Source organism: Astatotilapia calliptera, chromosome 8 (genome assembly GCF_964374335.1).
Source record: "Astatotilapia calliptera chromosome 8, fAstCal68.1, whole genome shotgun sequence".
Taxonomy (NCBI): domain Eukaryota; kingdom Metazoa; phylum Chordata; class Actinopteri; order Cichliformes; family Cichlidae; genus Astatotilapia; species Astatotilapia calliptera.
In genome coordinates, this window is record NC_137429.1 from 19,486,246 (window position 1) to 19,503,929 (window position 17,684).

Here is a 17,684-nt window from a genome sequence, read left to right on the forward strand (position 1 = left end):
CATTAGAATGAAAGTTATTGGCCATGTTAGCATAGCCCTTTTTAAAATGATGCTTTCATGACATTATTGTGTGTCGGGTGGTGGTCAAGGCTATCCAGACTGACAAGTGGGACATTGAATGTCACCTCTCCGGTGGGGAGGGAGCCTGAGATTGTCTAAATTGGAGTCTGTTTTATACCAAATGCAGAAAAGAAATGTTTTAAGAAAGCAATTAAGTTTGTGTTCTAAAACATATGATCGTTTGCTTGCAGGACACCAGGAGAGATGAGTCCTCCGTCACAGATGGTGTGGTCAGTGAAGATGGTCGCCTGCAGGTTCAAGCTCATTGCATCTCCAACCCACATCCACTGCCACTGTACTTAAGGGAAGTTAAAGACTTTCTTCTGCACCTACATTTGGATCACCTCGATCCATGATAGTCATTCAGGCACTAATGCCTGGACTGGAAAGAAGCCATCCTTAAAATATTACAACATTCCAGCTCATGTGTTAGAATGAAAAACAAATGTGTTGTTTAAATTAAAGACTGCATTTGTGACAGAACAACAAATATTTTATTTTGATTATATAAGTAATATAAGTACAAAACAAACTTGTGGTAGGCCTAAACTTAGTTTCAGAATAATTACATCTGAGACTTTGTTTCATTGTAAGATTATAATAGTGATGGCAATATAATTGTTTGTTGTTCAGCAGAACAGTGCCCAGCATGTTGGCCGTTATACTTTGTTGCATTTGAAAATAAAAGTTGGGCTGATTTTAAAATCATTACAAAAAGTGTTGTTAATTGTTTTTAATCATATTCAGGTTACCACTGAGAATTGTCATTCTTATTTTCAAATTTATTCTCATTTTGAATATTAATCCAGCAAAAAAATATTTTGAGCATTCTTCTAAGACTAGAATCTGTATATCTGTATAGATGCCCGTACATGCATGCAAAATGTAGTTTTTACTTTCCCTGAACAACACAGCCTGCAGATGGCACAACCTGTATATCTCTGCCTTAACAGAGACGCTTGGATGGTTCCCCTATACCGTCCACTGATGGACACCAGTGCCATCACAGATGTTGACTTTTAATCTGTCAACATCTGTGACAGGTTGAAAGACATTTCTTCTCTTTAGCCCAAAGAGTTTCCACGATTTCTAAAAAGAATTTCAGATTCTAATTGATCAGAAGGCAGATGTTGTATTTCTCAGAAGCACTGCCAAGCCCATGCAGTGATTTCCACCACAGAACCATCTGTTTTTAATGCAGTACTACCCAGAAGTTGTAGTTAATGGTGGTTTCTCCAGGTCCTGAAATTTTGTAGATATAACTTTGTAATTTTTTAAAGATATTTTCTTTTTTGCCCTTGTTAGCACTGCTCAGCTACATTATTTTCTTTAAAAAAAAACATAACCTGATCTCTAGCAGTCACTGATAAGGTTAAAAAATGACAGTATAGGAAAATGGGTCAGGGGGAACTCGTGCAAGCCAATTTGGGTCCCGCAGGTCATTTTGCTCCCAGTATACTCTAAATAAAATGAATTTTTAGTTAGAGTATGCTATCTACTTTTGCCCTTGTTATTGTCTTTTAAATGCAATCTTCTTTGACTAATAAATTCTATTTGTAATGTATAGACATGGACATTTATTTTCCTCGTACTTACACACTTTCCACCGCAGGGGGAGCTGTGTAACACAAAATAAAGCTGGGACCTTGAAACAATGTCTCCTGAAAGTCTCTTCAGATCAGCCTCAAAGAATATTGACACTTACCCAGAGGATGTCCTTGACGGTCTCCTCAGATAAAGCCTTGAAGGTGTCACTTACCTTTTTGGCTAAAAAAGCAAATTGACAGGTGCCCACTCAGGTCCTCACTCGGGGACTATGTGATCTCAGAACCTGGAAACATTTTCACCTGCAACCCAATCCCAAACAGCGCTGTGCTCTGTGGGATTGGATGAGTCACCTTATCCCCTAGTTTGTGTCCCATTACCTAGCAGTTGTAATGCTCACACCAGTGTAACGTGTCCAAGGTAGCAGGCGGGGCAAGCTGAGCTGGCCTGAAATTTAAATTAACCTCAGCAACATTTATGTGTGCATGGGGAACAGGTGTTGCATTACCGGCACCCTCAAAACCCGCCATGCACCCGCGCCTCTGATACGAACGAATGTACACACTCACTTATATTAGCTGGAAGAGCTACTGAGACACATGTCTGCTACTAGTTTAATGCTTATCTCCCCCTGCAGTTAGGCTCCCTTTACGGTGGCTGGTTTCAAAGCCACCGTGAGAGTGTGTTATTGGAGGAAAGAGGGTAGGAGAGATCACTATTTGTGTGTGTGTGTGTGTGTGAGTGACTGTGGCAGGAAATGTCACAGGGAGGTACACCATCTATTTTTCAGTGCAGCTGAAGCTCCTGCTCATCGTGGGAGGCTGTACCTGGGTTTCTTTAAGATTAAATCCAAAGAGATGATTGTTTTCTGTAACAAATTCCTGAAACTCAGGAGCACGAAGCCTCTTCATCAGATATTGCTAACAGAAAAAGTTACTCAAGCATGTAACACCAACAACCACCTTTAAATTTGTATTTTTCCCCCAGAAACTTTCAATCTTTTCTAAGCTTTTCTTAAAGAACCGCTTCATAACTTGGGTATGAAGCGATTTTTTCCTCGCCCCTGACGTTAGCTTAGCATAGCTTAGCATAGCATAGCATAGCCCCAGCATGACTGTCTAAAAATACATTTAGTAGCACATGTTCATTTAACCCTAGATCTTAGCCAAGAAATAATCTGGTACTTTAGCTTTTGTACAGGTAATTAATAAATCAATCGATATATAAAAGTGAAACTTATTTATTTAAGCTGTTTTTTTGGAGTATACCCCAGTTTTTGATCTCAATCCCCCATCAAGAAAGAGTATTTCCTAAATTGTCAGACTATTCCTTACAGGCACAGGGTTGCCTTTGGGAAAGTGAGTTTGAGAATGAGATGGAACTGGCTCAGAGTTTACTGCAACTTCTGTGGACCATCAATGAGCAGCCGAAGGACATTTGGAAAGTGCTTTACCCAAGCAAGAGTAAGCTGGGCTGTAGAGATGGGGGCAGATGATCCCCTGTGGCATTCTCCCTCAATTTCTCCTCAAGAACTGGGTCATAGAAGATGAAGGGTGCAGTCCCAGTCTTTCTGCTCAAGTGTTTTTATGGCCACCATAAATCATTCATTGGTCTTGCTCTGCTCTAGAGGCAATTTGTGTGTCCGACACAGGGAAGCCCTTGTTGACAAACCATTCCCCTCATCTTCAACATCAAATTTCATTATTCAGCACTGCACTGGGCTATTCTTACCTTTCTATACCAGGAAAAACAAAAAACAAAAACATGATTTCATCAAAGGAGATACAAATGCATCCTCCTATTTTCCATCCTCTGGTGAAATCGGAGATTCACTTCCCCGCCAGCTCTTTAAATGGACCCAGCAGGTCATGGCCTCATAAATGTTATTTTGAAAACCCATGCCAGTGACCGCATCAGACAATATGGTTCCCACAGGCACCATGGGAGCTTTTTAAAGGCTTGAGAGAATATGAAAAACAGTACAAAAGCAGACACTAGATAACCAGGTATCATAAAGGATTCCTCTGTGTAAAAGGATAAAAGCAATGTATGTTTGGGCTTTTCCGACCAGCTAAGAAAAAAGAAGCTTGGATATGAAATAACAAATAATTGCAAATTCTTACCTCCTGAAATCTTTTTTTTCCTGAGAATGATATATGATTAGCACATTTTCCAGAGCTTCAATGTGTTTGTGATATCATGTAGGCTATAATTGTCATGACTTTGCAAAGGTTGCTTGTTAAGAAGTAGATAAACCACCAAATCTCTCAAATCTATCCTCTTAAATCTTTAACAACCAGAAAAAGGCACGTCTTTTTATATGCAGTTATAGCCAGAGGACATTCCCACACACACACACACACACACACACACACACACACACACACACACACACACACACACACGTGTTGAATGCACATGTTGTTTAAGGCATAAGGTAGCAGAAGTTTTCTGTGAAGTACTCCCTACATGTAGAGCCAGGTGGACGTCGACTGTTCTCATCGATATGGTGCTCTGGTACTGTAGCTGCTATCAAACTCATCACAGAATAACTGAGTATTGCTTCATTGTGCATACATCTGCAGGGAGACATGAGAAGTGATGCATCTGCAAAAGAGTGACTTTTCCAAATGCTGTATATATTTTCAGCTCAGTTCAATATAAGAAACCCCCCAAAACAACACTTCACTTATATTATAGTGGTGAATACTGTAAGGACTTTAATGGGAAACAGATGTACAGAGTTCCATACTGTAGTGTTGCCTTGTCCTACAGTTTACATTGCTGTTTGATGCTTCCTCCTCACTTGTCTGTTTGTGAGAGAGGTACATCAATGTGCATGCACCACTGGATAAATTCTATTTGTATCCCCATGTTTGGAGTTCAAGAAAAAAGATGCCACAGCTTTTACTTCTTTAGCGCGCAGACTAAACCATCAACTCACCCAACGAAAACTCCTAATGGGCTGCTGAAACATGAATTATTCATCTGGGCTAGGTTGCCTGGTTTTCTTGTGCAGGCACATGTTTTATTGCCCAACTTGGCTCCGTGACAACAGCTGGGCAGTACCTCAGTCCTATTTGTTGTGGGATACCATTTCAGTTCCCACGCAAAGCTCCATCATCAGTCCTACACCACAGTACTAATGGTGGAAGATTCCTCTGACTTGCCCTGTCTGCTGGGCAGTGACTTGAGATACTCCAGATGTCGACGTGCGTCCTCCTGATTAGCCCTGACATAGTAGACAAGGTAGGAGATGACCATGGTGAACCAGCCAAACATAACAACCAGCATGGCCACATCTGTAGTCCTCTTCATCTCCACACAGAGGTCTATGTCCGGTGCCAACAGGAAGGCAAGTCCTTCAACTCCTATTTTCTCAGGCTCTGAAGTGTGGCACACAACGCCTGTCAGTGATGCAGGCTCCAGGTCCACACGAGGCATGGCCATCTGCAAATTGCAATTACAGTGCCACGGATTGTTTGTTAGGTTGGCGCGAGCTCGCAGCCCCTCAAAGGCATCAGGGGTCAAGTTTCCTAACTTGTTAGAAGAAAGGTCCAGGAACTGTAGCGTGGAGCCGAGGCCTCTGAACGCACCTGGTTCTAACTCACTTAGTTCATTGTGTGAAAGGTCTAATTCAACCAGTTGGGTTAAACCGGCAAAAGCATTTGTTGGAACTGTGGTGAGGAGGTTAAAATCCAGGTAGACACGTCGTGTGTCATTGGGGATATCCTGCGGGATCTCTGTGAGCTGCAGGTTGCTGCAGCGCACCGTCTTGCCGCCACTCTCGCTCTCGGTGCAGTAGCAGTTCTTGGAGCAACTTGTGGCAGCATGATGAAAGCAGAAGGTCATTAGCACCAAACTATGCAGCAGCAAACACATGACCACCGAGTGGCGTAGCAGCCAGTCTGCAAGAAGGGACATTGTGGGATACGGTGGGCATGCTCCAGGGAGGACCACCTCAGCTGAGGGCTGAAGTCCACGTCAACCTCCCCAGTAACTGTTGAACCTGTTGCATAAAAAAACAACAGAAAGTGACACAGGCTGTGGGAAGTTTACCTTCTGAAAGCAAGAAATGAAGAGCACCTTGTACAGTGAAAAACGTTTCTTTTGTAAAACACTGATGATTGTAAATGTTCTTCAGAAGCGGTGATGTTATTTAAGGGAGCAACAGGAGCTTATCTAATTGCACTGTGGAGGCAGCGGGAATACTGTACGCTCATTTCAGCGTGTTGCCAACTGGCATCAACTGGTGTTTCCAAGAAACTCAAAGGATCAAAGATTCCCTTCATCCCAGCACAATAAACAAGCTAAGAAAATACTTTGCTGTCACTGTGCCTCTTTTATAATTGACATCCCTGCAGTGCAGGGCTATTTCAGTACACATAGACGGGCATTAACATAGTAGTGTGACACTAAGAGGGAAAAAAATGTTCTAAACAAAACATAACTCCACCTACATTTTAACTTTTTTTCTTTAACGTCTTTTGTCACATTTCCAGATTTTTTATTTAACATGTTCTAGTTTTACTGGGAAGTGCAAGTAACACAGAGATAAGAGCTTGTCTTTGTGTCCTGTAAATGATAAAACTTTTATATTTTGTAGGCAAGTCTTTGAAAATTGCAGGTCAACCCACCTTAACACACTTCATTAATAGCTGATAAGGGCTTACTCCTATCCTGTTACTAATCCTCTTCAGGAAAAACTCCTTAAGTCAGTGTAACGTTAGCGCTGGCCACCCAATCCTTATGCTGAGGTAAATGCTAATGCCCCCAAAACAACTAAACAGACAATGTGATGATCTGCCTTGTTTGAAGAGAAAGAAGAATTCACCAGGCTGCTTAATTTCTCCAAAATGGTCAGGGACTGAGCAAGATCCACTTACCAAGATTAAAAATGAAATCGATCTCTAAGTACCTCAAAGTATCACATGACTGGGGGGGTTGGGAGTAGTGGCACTGGTGGTGTGTACATGAGATGCAGCTAAAACCCTCAGTGCACACTAGTTAACAAATGAGTGTCAGACAACCTCAGTAATGAGCCATTTGGGGAGACTGATGCAAAGCACAGACGAAGCTTGTGCTATTAAGCACTGACTGCTGCGGTTTGCCTCCTTCAGATATGCCATTTATCCATCTTCATCAAGGCCAGGCAAAGCAACTTTCAAAGGATTTCCCTCTGCACTCTGTGGCAGCAGGGTGTACGAGAACGTAAAACAGCACGACAGAAAAGCTTAAAACCCAAGGAAATTAAGGGTCTTGTACGGCTAGTGTTATGCTTCTGTAAAGGCAGTACTTTTCCCATCACATAGCATGCCAGCCTGGTATTTGGCTGAGAGATAATGGGGGAGCAGAAGTAAAAGGGCTGGTGACAGAGATGGGGAAAGCATGTGGGTGAGACGGGGAAATTGGACACACAAGCACAGGGTTGTGAGAGAAAGAATGATATCACAACGATTTAAGGAGAGGGGTAACATTGCAGTGACAGCACAGAGAACATTGCGTGACACTAATGAGAGATCGAGGAAAAGGGCAGATGTTAGTAAGCCAAAGAGGCAGCTGACAAAGACAGCTGGAAGAGAAAGGATAGGCAGGAGAGGGAAAAGGCAAGGGACACTTGTAAATAAGATCAAGACAGTAGACATGGTGTAAGCTGGATGAGTAGCAGGGTGGGGCACAGGTCTGCAAAAATAAAAAAAAATTAAGAAAAATCTGTAATGCATTTGCAAAAGATTGCATGCATGCAAATATTCTAGGAACAGTTAGTCTTCTTAACGTAATGTGATAAATAACGATGCAGCTGGCACTGCAAATGCATTGCTTTTGCAGCCACAGGTCAATCTCTCACTTCCTAAATTCACTGCTGTCAGGCCTGCGCACACTCTGGGACCATTTTAATATGGAGCAATGACGTGGACACACACACCCAGACATCCGAGTCATTAAGATCTCATATATGTTAGTGTCTGTTGTGTGTAGTCTCACAACAGTAGCCTATTGCGGCAGCTGCGAACACCACGTGAATTTTAAATAGGGGAAAGTGGGGTGATTTGTGCCAGTGGGGAAGTTGTGCCACCCCCTGTTTCTAGGGAACCATAGAAGAAATTGGTCATGTGACCACACATTTTTGAACAGTCAGCCATTTCACTTATCCTGCAAAGAAGGGAACGACACTGCATGAGAATTAAGCACATTTAAGTTAAGAAAACAACAGTTTTTCGGTTTTCAAAGTAAAATTTCTAGGCTCAAGGTTTTTCGGTTGATTTGTCTGAGCAGTTATAGACAAGTTTGAAAACATTGCACAAATGTTTTAATGCTTTGACAAGCTACACTGTGTCCACACAGCTAGCATGATGTTAGTTCAAAACTGCTGGATGATGCATTTTTTCCAAAATAGTAGGGTTGGAGTGATTTGTGCCAAGGGGCCTGGGTTAAGCTGTGTCAAGCTGTGTCAGTGGCACAACTCACCCCCAATTATGAATATTTTAAATATATTATTTTATTGTAATTGTAGCTTTTATTTCTACAGTTTACCACTAAAACTATACTACAATCTTAATTTCAGACCAACAATTAATACTAGACTATCATGCCAAGGAGTTATAATGAGGAGGACAGGCAGGGTTTCCACTCCTTTAGAGGACATGGAGAAGGGGGAGTCCATTCGTCGGGTGGCAAGGAGGATGAACATATGCAGGATGACATTAAAACAATACAGTGAGAAGAGAAGAACTGGACTTGCCAATCAAGTCTTTGATGAGCATAGGAGAAAGAACTGGCAGAATATATAAAGGCACTAGAAGCAATGTTTTATGGTCTAAGTCCCATGAAATGCCTTGAACTGGCTTTTGAGTATGCACAAAGAATCTTTTATAATCAGTTGCACAATTTACCACAAGGTATTCTTTCCAAAGGCACAACTTACCCCACACCAGGGGCATGCTGTGCCACTTTTTTTTTCCAGAAAGCTGTATTTCTTAAATACAATATTTCCGATTCAAAGTGATTGTGCCCAAGGATGCACCACATCCTAAAATATATGTACATATTTTATTTGAAAGCATTACTGTCACGGCCTCGCTTTAAAGTCACGTTAACTAAAAACTGGCACAATTCACCCCACTCTCCCCTGAGCTGACAGTTATTTGTGGCGGCCTGGGTAAACAGCAACAAGGAAAGGACAAATGAACATCCTCGATATAGCCTGTTTAACTTGGATTGGTCCTTTTAATGCAGGCCAAATATTATTTCACTGATTTCAGCTCATGAAGCCCTATTCTGGATACACTTTTCTGGCTCCGTGCAGCAAAACACTGCACTCGGTAGATTTCCATTTCCAAATAAAAATCTTTTTGACTTGACTTAGAGAGCAGTACAGTAAACAGTAATACTGCCGAGCAGCCAGCTCTTCTGATGCAATGGCTTTCACTCCGTGCTGGAGATTAGAAAACTGTGTCACTGACTCATCAGTGTATCCTCAAGATTGACTTGATTCTTCAAATCCTCAACGTAAAGTTTTACAGCCTGGTGATGCCATTAGTTTTAAACTTTAATTTATGATAATGACAACACCAGCTGACATCACAGGAGCTAAAATGAGTGGCTTAAACCGGCTACCGGGTCCTGCAGAAATACCAGTTTTCCTCACGTACAAGCATCTGGTTAAAATGAACTGAAAGCAGATAAAGGTGATACCTCGTGGAACCGATACCTTTGTTAAGTTTGTCTTTCATCCTGCTTATAGTCAGCATTAAGCGCCTTTTCCCAACAGCAGCTACGTTTTTAAAATCTTTGTTTAAACGGCGATTTTTTTTTTTTGGTTTTTTGGGGGGGGGTTTTTGGGGGGGGGGGATTAGCTGCATAAATTATCACAAAGAACAAAAAACACATGCATCGTGGCCAGTATCACAAACACAAACACTCACGTCTTTGCTGCTTTCCCTCTTCCTTCCATGGCGCGTTTCTAGGCAAGTGTCCAAAAATAATATCTTCCACCAGATCAGTGCGCTTTCCAACAAGCGACTTGTTCGATATTTTGGTTCGCCTCCAGTAAGTCCTCCTGCAGCTCGTCAAACTTGCGGCGAAAGCCGCTCTGGAAACTACGACGCGCCAGTGGAAATGCCCCTTCACTCCAGGGCTCTCACTCAGAGCAGCCTTTTAGTTTCCACGCAACGAGAAAACTAGGCAACATTGCCCAAGCCTCAGCGAACTGGCAAGCAAACAGAGCGAGGGCATGACTTTCAGTGACGGCGGTGTCTCACTGACTTTGATCCAAATACATGGCAAAATTGATATTAATGCACAGTCTCACGGCGCATTTACGCACTGGTCGGATATTTTCTGCCACTGTTTGGAGCTGAGTGCTGGACATATATACAGAGGAAAAGTCCATGTGATGGCATGACTTAATCCATTCATTCGTTTGAATCTACTAATTGCTGGGATTGACGTGAGTTCAGTGTGCATGCATCAGGTGCCAGGAAAGTAAAAGAGTGTCCCTCCCACACCATCACACACAAACGCAGAAATGAGCACATGCACAATGCAGTGCACAAACATGGCTCGGTTGTGCTGGCAGCCTACACTGATCATGTTTGATCTGAAGCTTGTTGTTTCAAACATGCAGCCTGGCTGCCAGCGCTGTGGATCTTTGCCGGTCTCCAGTCCCCTTTCCTGCCTGCTGCCACCCGATAAGGATGTCCAATCAAATCCACTATAAAAACAGACGTGCATGGCCACTAGCCTGGGAGAGCCTGCCAAGCAGCCAGTCATAAGGTATTAATGGAATTAAAATCAATAAAATGGGATACTTCACCCAAACTCCCTCCCTGGTGCTCTGGAATAACAGAAGGCATATGATTCACTTCTTTTTTTTTCTTTCATTGATAGTGATGAATGTGTGCTAAGGAAGAGAGTCAAGCATAAACATAAAGAATTTTTGATTATTTGAGTTGAAATACAGTATTTTATGCATCTATGAACTGCTTTTTGTATAATCCTGGAGCAGTGAGAGATAAAGAATAAAATAAAATAAAAATCACTGTTTTCCAACACATCCTTTTCCAATTCCCATCCCAGTGCCTGTTTCAATTTAGAACGTATAATTTCTTTGTCTGTCCAGACATATTACTGTAAGATTATTTTAGGGACTAGTAATTGTTTGTGTTATGAGATCCAGGCTGGATAAAAGCATCATAACACATCTGTGGGTCTCAGTCCTCATGAGAGATACATGAAACATGGCGTTCCGTGCTGCTGCTCCTTCTGCAGCCCTCAGGTTATGAGACTGCTCTTGTCAATTAGACAAGGATCAGATAGGTGGAAAAGCATATGACAGAGAAACAGCAGAAAATAGGATTACTTTCCTCATCGACAGAGGAAAGTGCACTGGCAGTCAGTCTTTCTCAGCTTAATCAGATTATTTTAAATGCTCCACGGTGGTTGGCAGCTAGATGGTGCATTAAAAACCATGCATTAGTCCTGACAGAGTACACTTCCAAGTGGATCAAAGTTTCCCTTTTTTTTCTATGTAACTGGGGGGGCTTATGTCTGCATTCCTGATCAGCTTCAAGCGTCCTCTGTATTACCCCAGTACCTGTGCAGGTGGCACACCTACAAGCTAACATTAATCCATGAAGTCAACTTGCTGAGTGGGGATTTGGCTGAGAAAATGCTAGCACCAAACTTTTTACAATGTCACCTCAAAAGGGTGGGAATGTAATTTTTTTCTATGTACTCTGACTTCTAGTGGAACAAAGGGACTCATATTAATGAGATCCCGCTCTTTCATTCTCATTTGGTCTGCTCACACAAAGTCTTACACATGCATACATATATAGTTAAGTGCACAGGAACACGCACACGCTGTCTCCTGCTCCCAGGTTACTCCTCCTCAAGATCAAAGCCCTGCCTTGTCTTTGTGAATACAACACTAACCTTCTTTATTTATTTATTTCATCGCCTGTCTTGAGCCTTTTAATCAAAAGCTGTGAGAACAGTGTATTAAAAGGATTTCTCGCCTGCTTAGGTCACCTCACCTCATCTTCTCTGCGAGGAGTCTTGTCTTTGAAGTCTGATATTATTGACATTGAACAATAGGGTGCCGATATGAAAGTATTGCAGATATTCATTTGAGCCTTCGCCACTCACAGAGCTGCGGCTGCCAGAGCCATTTCAAAAGCTTCTAAGTGCAAACCTTGGAGTCTTAAATCTCACTAAAAGCAGGTTATGAATGGCTTTATAGCGGTATGCTGGAAAACGGTGATGTTGTTTCTGTACATAAATCTTGTTTTTGATATGCTCCAGGGCCGTGGCTCTCACTTTCAGATTTGTGGGTAGGAAACCCAAAAGTGGAGCTACGTGGTCAAAAGATGTATCAAGGATAGAAAACTGTACATGATCAAGTTTTTAGAGTTAGTCAGTTGATCACAGTTGCTGACATGTTGATCCCATAGACTGTATACAAAAGATGGATTACCACTGTGACATTAACCAAGTGACAGAGAATTACTGGAAATTACTGTCAATGTTGGTTTACGTTTAAAAAAAAAAGATTTAAAACAACATTCTGAGCAACTAAAGCAGAATTTGCACAGGTGTGTTTCCGGGTGAAGCACCCTCGCTTTTCATTTTCTTTGAATGGGGTGACATCAAGTGTTGCTGAACTGAATTTTTGATATGCCTCTTCACTTCGCTCATGCTGAAAGTTAAGGGAAAATTCAACCTCTGGAGTTGCAGCACAGGTGTCAGCATTCGTGTCATGTCAGCGCAGCCATTTGCCAATGAAATTCATGCATCCAGTCTCTAGTCTGGAGCCTATCCCTGCCTACCGTAGGGCAAGAGGTGGCAGTAGCCAATATGATGCAGGGCTAACACAGAGAGACAGACAACCATGCACGCTTACATTCACACGTACAGATATTTAGAATCACTACTTAACGTAACCCCACTAACTGCGTAAAGAAGCCGGAGTACACGGGGAGAATCCTCGCAAACACTGAAAGAACATGCAAACTCCACACAGAAAGACCCGGAATTTCTGTGGAAATAAAATCATGCTATGCAGATATGCTGAGAGAGCAACAGGATTTCATTGTACAGCTCATTTCAGTTTTATTTCAGTTTCACTAAAGGCACTTGTATTGTAAGGTAACGACCCAACAATAATAGAGAGAAAGCCCCAGCGAACAACAAACCCCTGTGAGCAAGCACTTCGCGACAGCGGGAAGGAAAAACTCCCTTTTAACAGGAAGAAACTACCAACAGAACCAGGCTAAGGGAGGAGGAGCCATCTGCTGCGACCAGTTGGGATGAGGGGAGGGAGACATAATAAAAGACTCACTGTAGAGCATTAAGTGTAAAAATGTAGCATTTCATTGTTGATTGTTGCAAATAATCAACCTGTTGCTAACAGGCAGCTAACTTGGCTACCTGCTGATTGAAGCTCCTTTTAGCTTGTCTTTTTTGAGGGTCGGTTGTTATTGCCATGACGATCACATGAGCAAATGTCAGGAACGCCCACATTTAAGAGCTGAAGCTTGTGAATCCTGCCTTGAAGTGTCTTCCCCTGCAGCAGCAGATATTTGAATTACATACAACACCTTCAGTTAAAGTGGCCACAACCTTATTTATTCAGATCTTATTTACTAAGCCTCGTAGCAGTGCAAACAGGTTGTACAGCATTATACATAAAAACTAACCTTCAAAGTTGACATGAAGAGGGAATTTAGTAATATGGACTTACCGTAAACCAATTTTTGTACGAGGCTGTGAACATACGAGGAACTGCAGCATTTAGCGCTTACATCTTATTTTTATTTTTACTCCCAGTGGGTACAGCGTGACAATTCTTTAGCATCAGTAATGTTTTTGTATGTTTATCATTTTGATTTAGTGCTTAATAAAAGCACATGTAGAAAAAAAGACTACCGGCTTGAGCTGCTCACCATACACAAAAAGCTTTACATGACAGATCTGCAGACAGAAACATTTAGGAAATAAGGTTGTTGAATATAATAAACTGTACTGTTTGGGAAAACACTTCATGGTAAGATTATTTTTAACAAGTGTGATTAAATAACACTGCATCACCGATTGTTAAATTTTAAATGTTAAGTTACTATTGTTGCTCGCAGTTGCCTGCAAACACAGGATAGAGGTGGTCTGAGCTGCCCTTTCAAACTAATAATAATTCTTAGTCCCTCACTGTATTCACAATGACAGCCAGGGAGGGGTGTTCACCTTAAAGGTCATGTTGTGGACCTCCAAGGACACAGCTGGAAATGTGACGGTCAAAACATGACCCAGAAAGCAACCAGAGGAGAAAAAAATCTGTATATTAATGCTGTGAATGTTAGACGTTTGCTCTAAGATGTTATTTTCCTTCCTAAACACTGTTGTCTCTAATAAAAAGTGTTGAAGGTTTAAATATTGAGTAACACTTCCTTCTTCCTCACATGCAGCACAGCCTGAGCTACTGAGATTTTGTTTTCTACCTTAAGCCATTCACTGGCGGTCGTTTTATCTGTCACACACCTTGAAATTGACTGAGCCAAAATATCCACAGTGGACCTGAAGCTGTAATTTTGTTTTCATTTTAGTTCATTGTCATCATTATTATTTTTTTGGAGTTCTCTCTTATCCTGCTACTCGCAGGGAAAAGCCTTTGCCAGGAAATAATTACACACAGTTTGAGGGGAATTTAATCAAATATAAGTAAAATCCAACAGAAAACACTGCTGTGACACTTACTCGTCATAGAGAGTGTTTGGTAGCACTTTATATAAGGGCCTGCTAAGGGCATAATTTCCAAAATCTGAAATTATGATGTAATTATATTCACCCACAAATACTTAGGGTAGCAATTCAATTTTTTACAGAAAATAAGAAATGATTATACTATAAGTAATTTTAAGATAGTTGTTATTACAGTTTTATAATGCAGCAGATAGTTTTATGTTCAATGGTGGACAACAAAATTGATACATATACCCTATATTTGATGAACCCCCTTTCTAATAAAATAAACAAGACTTTTTAATTGTATCAAATCACATCATGATTCAGTTTTCTTTATATAGTGCCGAATCACAACAACACAACTCAACAAGTCAACTCAAGCAACTTCACATTGTAATGTAACCATTCAATAATACAGAGAAAACCCCAACAATCACGACTCCCTATGAGCAAGCACTTGGCAAAAGTAGGAAGGAAAAATCCCCTTTAACAGGAAGAAATCTCCAGCAGAACCAGGCTCAGAGAGGCCATGAATCTTCTCTGGGGTCTTCCTCTTTTCCTCCTGGTTTGCAGCTCCATATTCGGCATCCTTTGTCCAGTTTATCGACTATCCCTCCTCTGCACATGTTCAAACTGTCTCAGCTCTGCTGCTCTTATTTTCTCTCTAGTCTGTTCGACCTGAGCCGTCCCTCTGATTTACTCATTTCTAACCTGTCCATTCTGGTCACTACCAATCAAAATGATTCCAGTGCAGGGTCATTATTAACTCCAATATCTTTGGCTCATCTTTTGTGGTCTATGATAGATGCAAAGCCAAAATAAAGAAAATTATCTTTTTTTTTCCACTCTTGGCTGTCACATCTTTCACAAATCCCAAAACGCTCTCCTGGACAAGCTCTGACAAGCTTGTCAAGTGCTCAGTTGGAGCAGCTCTTTACCTGTCACACTAATATCCGTAAAGGAGCCCTTTCCTTGTAAGACACTGTTCATCAAGCCACATCAAGCATCTCCTTCAGACAGCTATCAACACATCTGTGACACTCCAAGTTTCGTTTTCTCCCACCGTCCCCAGCAGTCAAGCTTCAGAAAACACAGAGCCATCAATAAATAAACAGGAAGGCAGGTGGTAGCTACTGAGAGTGTCCATCTACTTTGCAGGGTGACTATTTTTGGATGCTAAGTACTTAGCATTCCTGTTTCAAACTGCCCACTTCTGCTAGATAAGAGAAAGTCTGTGTGAGACTTACACAGTGTTTAAAAAAATCATTTGCCCTCATTAAAAGTAAAAAATGCAACAGAAATATATAAAATCAAAGGTTTATGTATTCTATTAATCATTAAAGAAAATTTTCTTTATGATAGATAGATAGATAGATAGATAGATAGATAGATAGATAGATAGATAGATAGATAGATAGATAGATAGATAGATAGATAGATAGATAGATAGATAGATAGATAGATAGATAGATAGATAGATAGATAGATAGATAGATAATATCTGGAATGTAAGAAATAATAATTTTTGCATGTTGTTTTGTATGCATTGAACAAATGTGATATGTTGATCTGATCAAAATTCTGCACCCTTATTGTAAAGGTACTGCATAAACTGTCTGTTTTCTTTTTTTAAAAACAGTCTTTTTTTAAAGCTAGCATGTCCAACCCTGTGTTCATTGAAAGTGTGAGGGCAGCAGGCACATTCTTTTAGATTTCTTAAAGGAGATAACTCAGTCTTTTTGGCTGAAAATACCAAGCAAATAAATATCAGATAAACAGTGCAAAAAGTGCTCGCTCCTTCATTCATGTGTGCAGCTGTGGGTGTATTAGTGTACTTGCAATCCACTACATCGACCGGACCGAGGCAGCTCTACTCAAGCTCCTCCGCCTTATTATTACCATGCTAAGGTCAGATGAGTGGGCAACATAGCAGAGGAAGACAGATAAGAATGGTAGAACGGTAGGATAAATCAGGTTACTGCATTTCCATTGACTGATAGCCACAAGACAAGAAATATGAAGAGAGATGGTTGCTTAGAGCTGAATAAAATTGTGCTACTGAAGTAATGCTTTCTTAGCATCACATATGAATCTTTTTATCCCAGTAAAATAGAGGACTGGGGAAAAAGTGAAGGTCTAGCTGATAAATGACTAAAAAACACAGTTTAGGGGTATCGTGCAGCTACATGGGAAGAGTCCAGGACAGGAAGGAACAATATAAAAGAAGAAATCTGATATTGAACACTAGACAGATTTTAAGCAGTTCCTGTATTTTATGCAGGTAAAAGAGAGACAAAGGAAAGAAAGTGGCAGAGGTGGTGATAAATCAAGTGAAAGATCCAGTACACTCTAGTGTAAAAAGAAAAAAGAAGTGAGCACCATGGTCCCAGAAAAACAGAACACTTTTCTTGCAAGGCAAGCTTTGTACATTTAAAAGGCCACTCATGCTTTATATCCCAAGTGACCAAAAAGTGTCAAAAATCATAACACCAGACAACAAAATCCATTTCCTTTTTCCTCACATCATGTCCTCTTTTTCTCTACAGTTGGGGAGTTGGAGGAAGGAAAGCGACATCAATCAGGCTATGGTCCCTTTGCCAGCGTCAGTGGGGGTCTGAGCCTGCTGACCCTGGATCTCAGTATTAGTGAGCTTTTGTTGCATGAGCAAGCCAGTCTACAATCAGTGCACATCTGTAATGCATTTGAAAATCTTTCTTTTAGTTGAACTGGTGTGAATGTTTATCTGAAACAGCATTTTATTTGTGAGGTGAATCTCTTACCTGTAAAACTACTTGTCTGTTATGAATGCATGAGTTGTTGGAAATGTGATAAAATATGCATAGATGTTCAAGCTCCCCTCCTCAGATATGACTTCTGATTGGATTATGCAGCTGACTTTTTTTCCCGAGTTTCTCTGATCTCTGTAAATCCTGAAGGATTATAAACTAACATGTCAGCCTTCAAAGACTCTTGCCTCATCAGTGTCTTCTTTTACATCACGTTCAAACACTCATGTCTACTGAAAGATATTTTTTTGTAATTAATTTTAGTATATTTTTTAAAATAATTTTTTGCCATATAGAATGCGGTATTTTAGTTGATTTGTAATTTCTTTATAACTTCGTCTTAGTTTGTTCCTTTATTGTGTGTTTCTGGAAATTGTTATGATAGTTACTATTATTATTATCATTGTATTACAGTTGATAAAAAGTGAAGATTCACGTTTGAGACTGCTCAGTCCGCCTCTATTAAAAAACGAGAAACGTGAAATCATCAGAGAAAAAAAGCTTCGTTTGTACTTGTAGAACAAAAATTCAAAGAACATTGAAAACAAAACAGTA

General features: G+C 40.8%; 1 protein-coding gene across 1 annotated transcript; it reads right to left on the minus strand.

The window, feature by feature from the left end:
- Positions 1-4,299: 4,299 nt before the first annotated feature.
- Positions 4,300-9,950, minus strand: lrrc3ca (leucine rich repeat containing 3Ca). The gene is made up of 2 exons (XM_026177624.2): positions 9,531-9,950; positions 4,300-5,614 (listed from the first exon to the last, which is right to left on the minus strand). The coding sequence occupies exon 2, from the start codon at positions 5,527-5,529 to the stop codon at positions 4,735-4,737; it is 795 nt and encodes a 264-aa protein (XP_026033409.1). The 5' UTR covers positions 5,530-5,614; positions 9,531-9,950; the 3' UTR covers positions 4,300-4,734.
- Positions 9,951-17,684: the final 7,734 nt, after the last annotated feature.

Bases quoted from the DNA above. Each gene is read 5' to 3' on its own strand.
- lrrc3ca (XM_026177624.2), bottom strand. From the start codon at position 5,529: ATGTCCCTTCTTGCAGACTGGCTGCTACGCCACTCGGTGGTCATGTGT.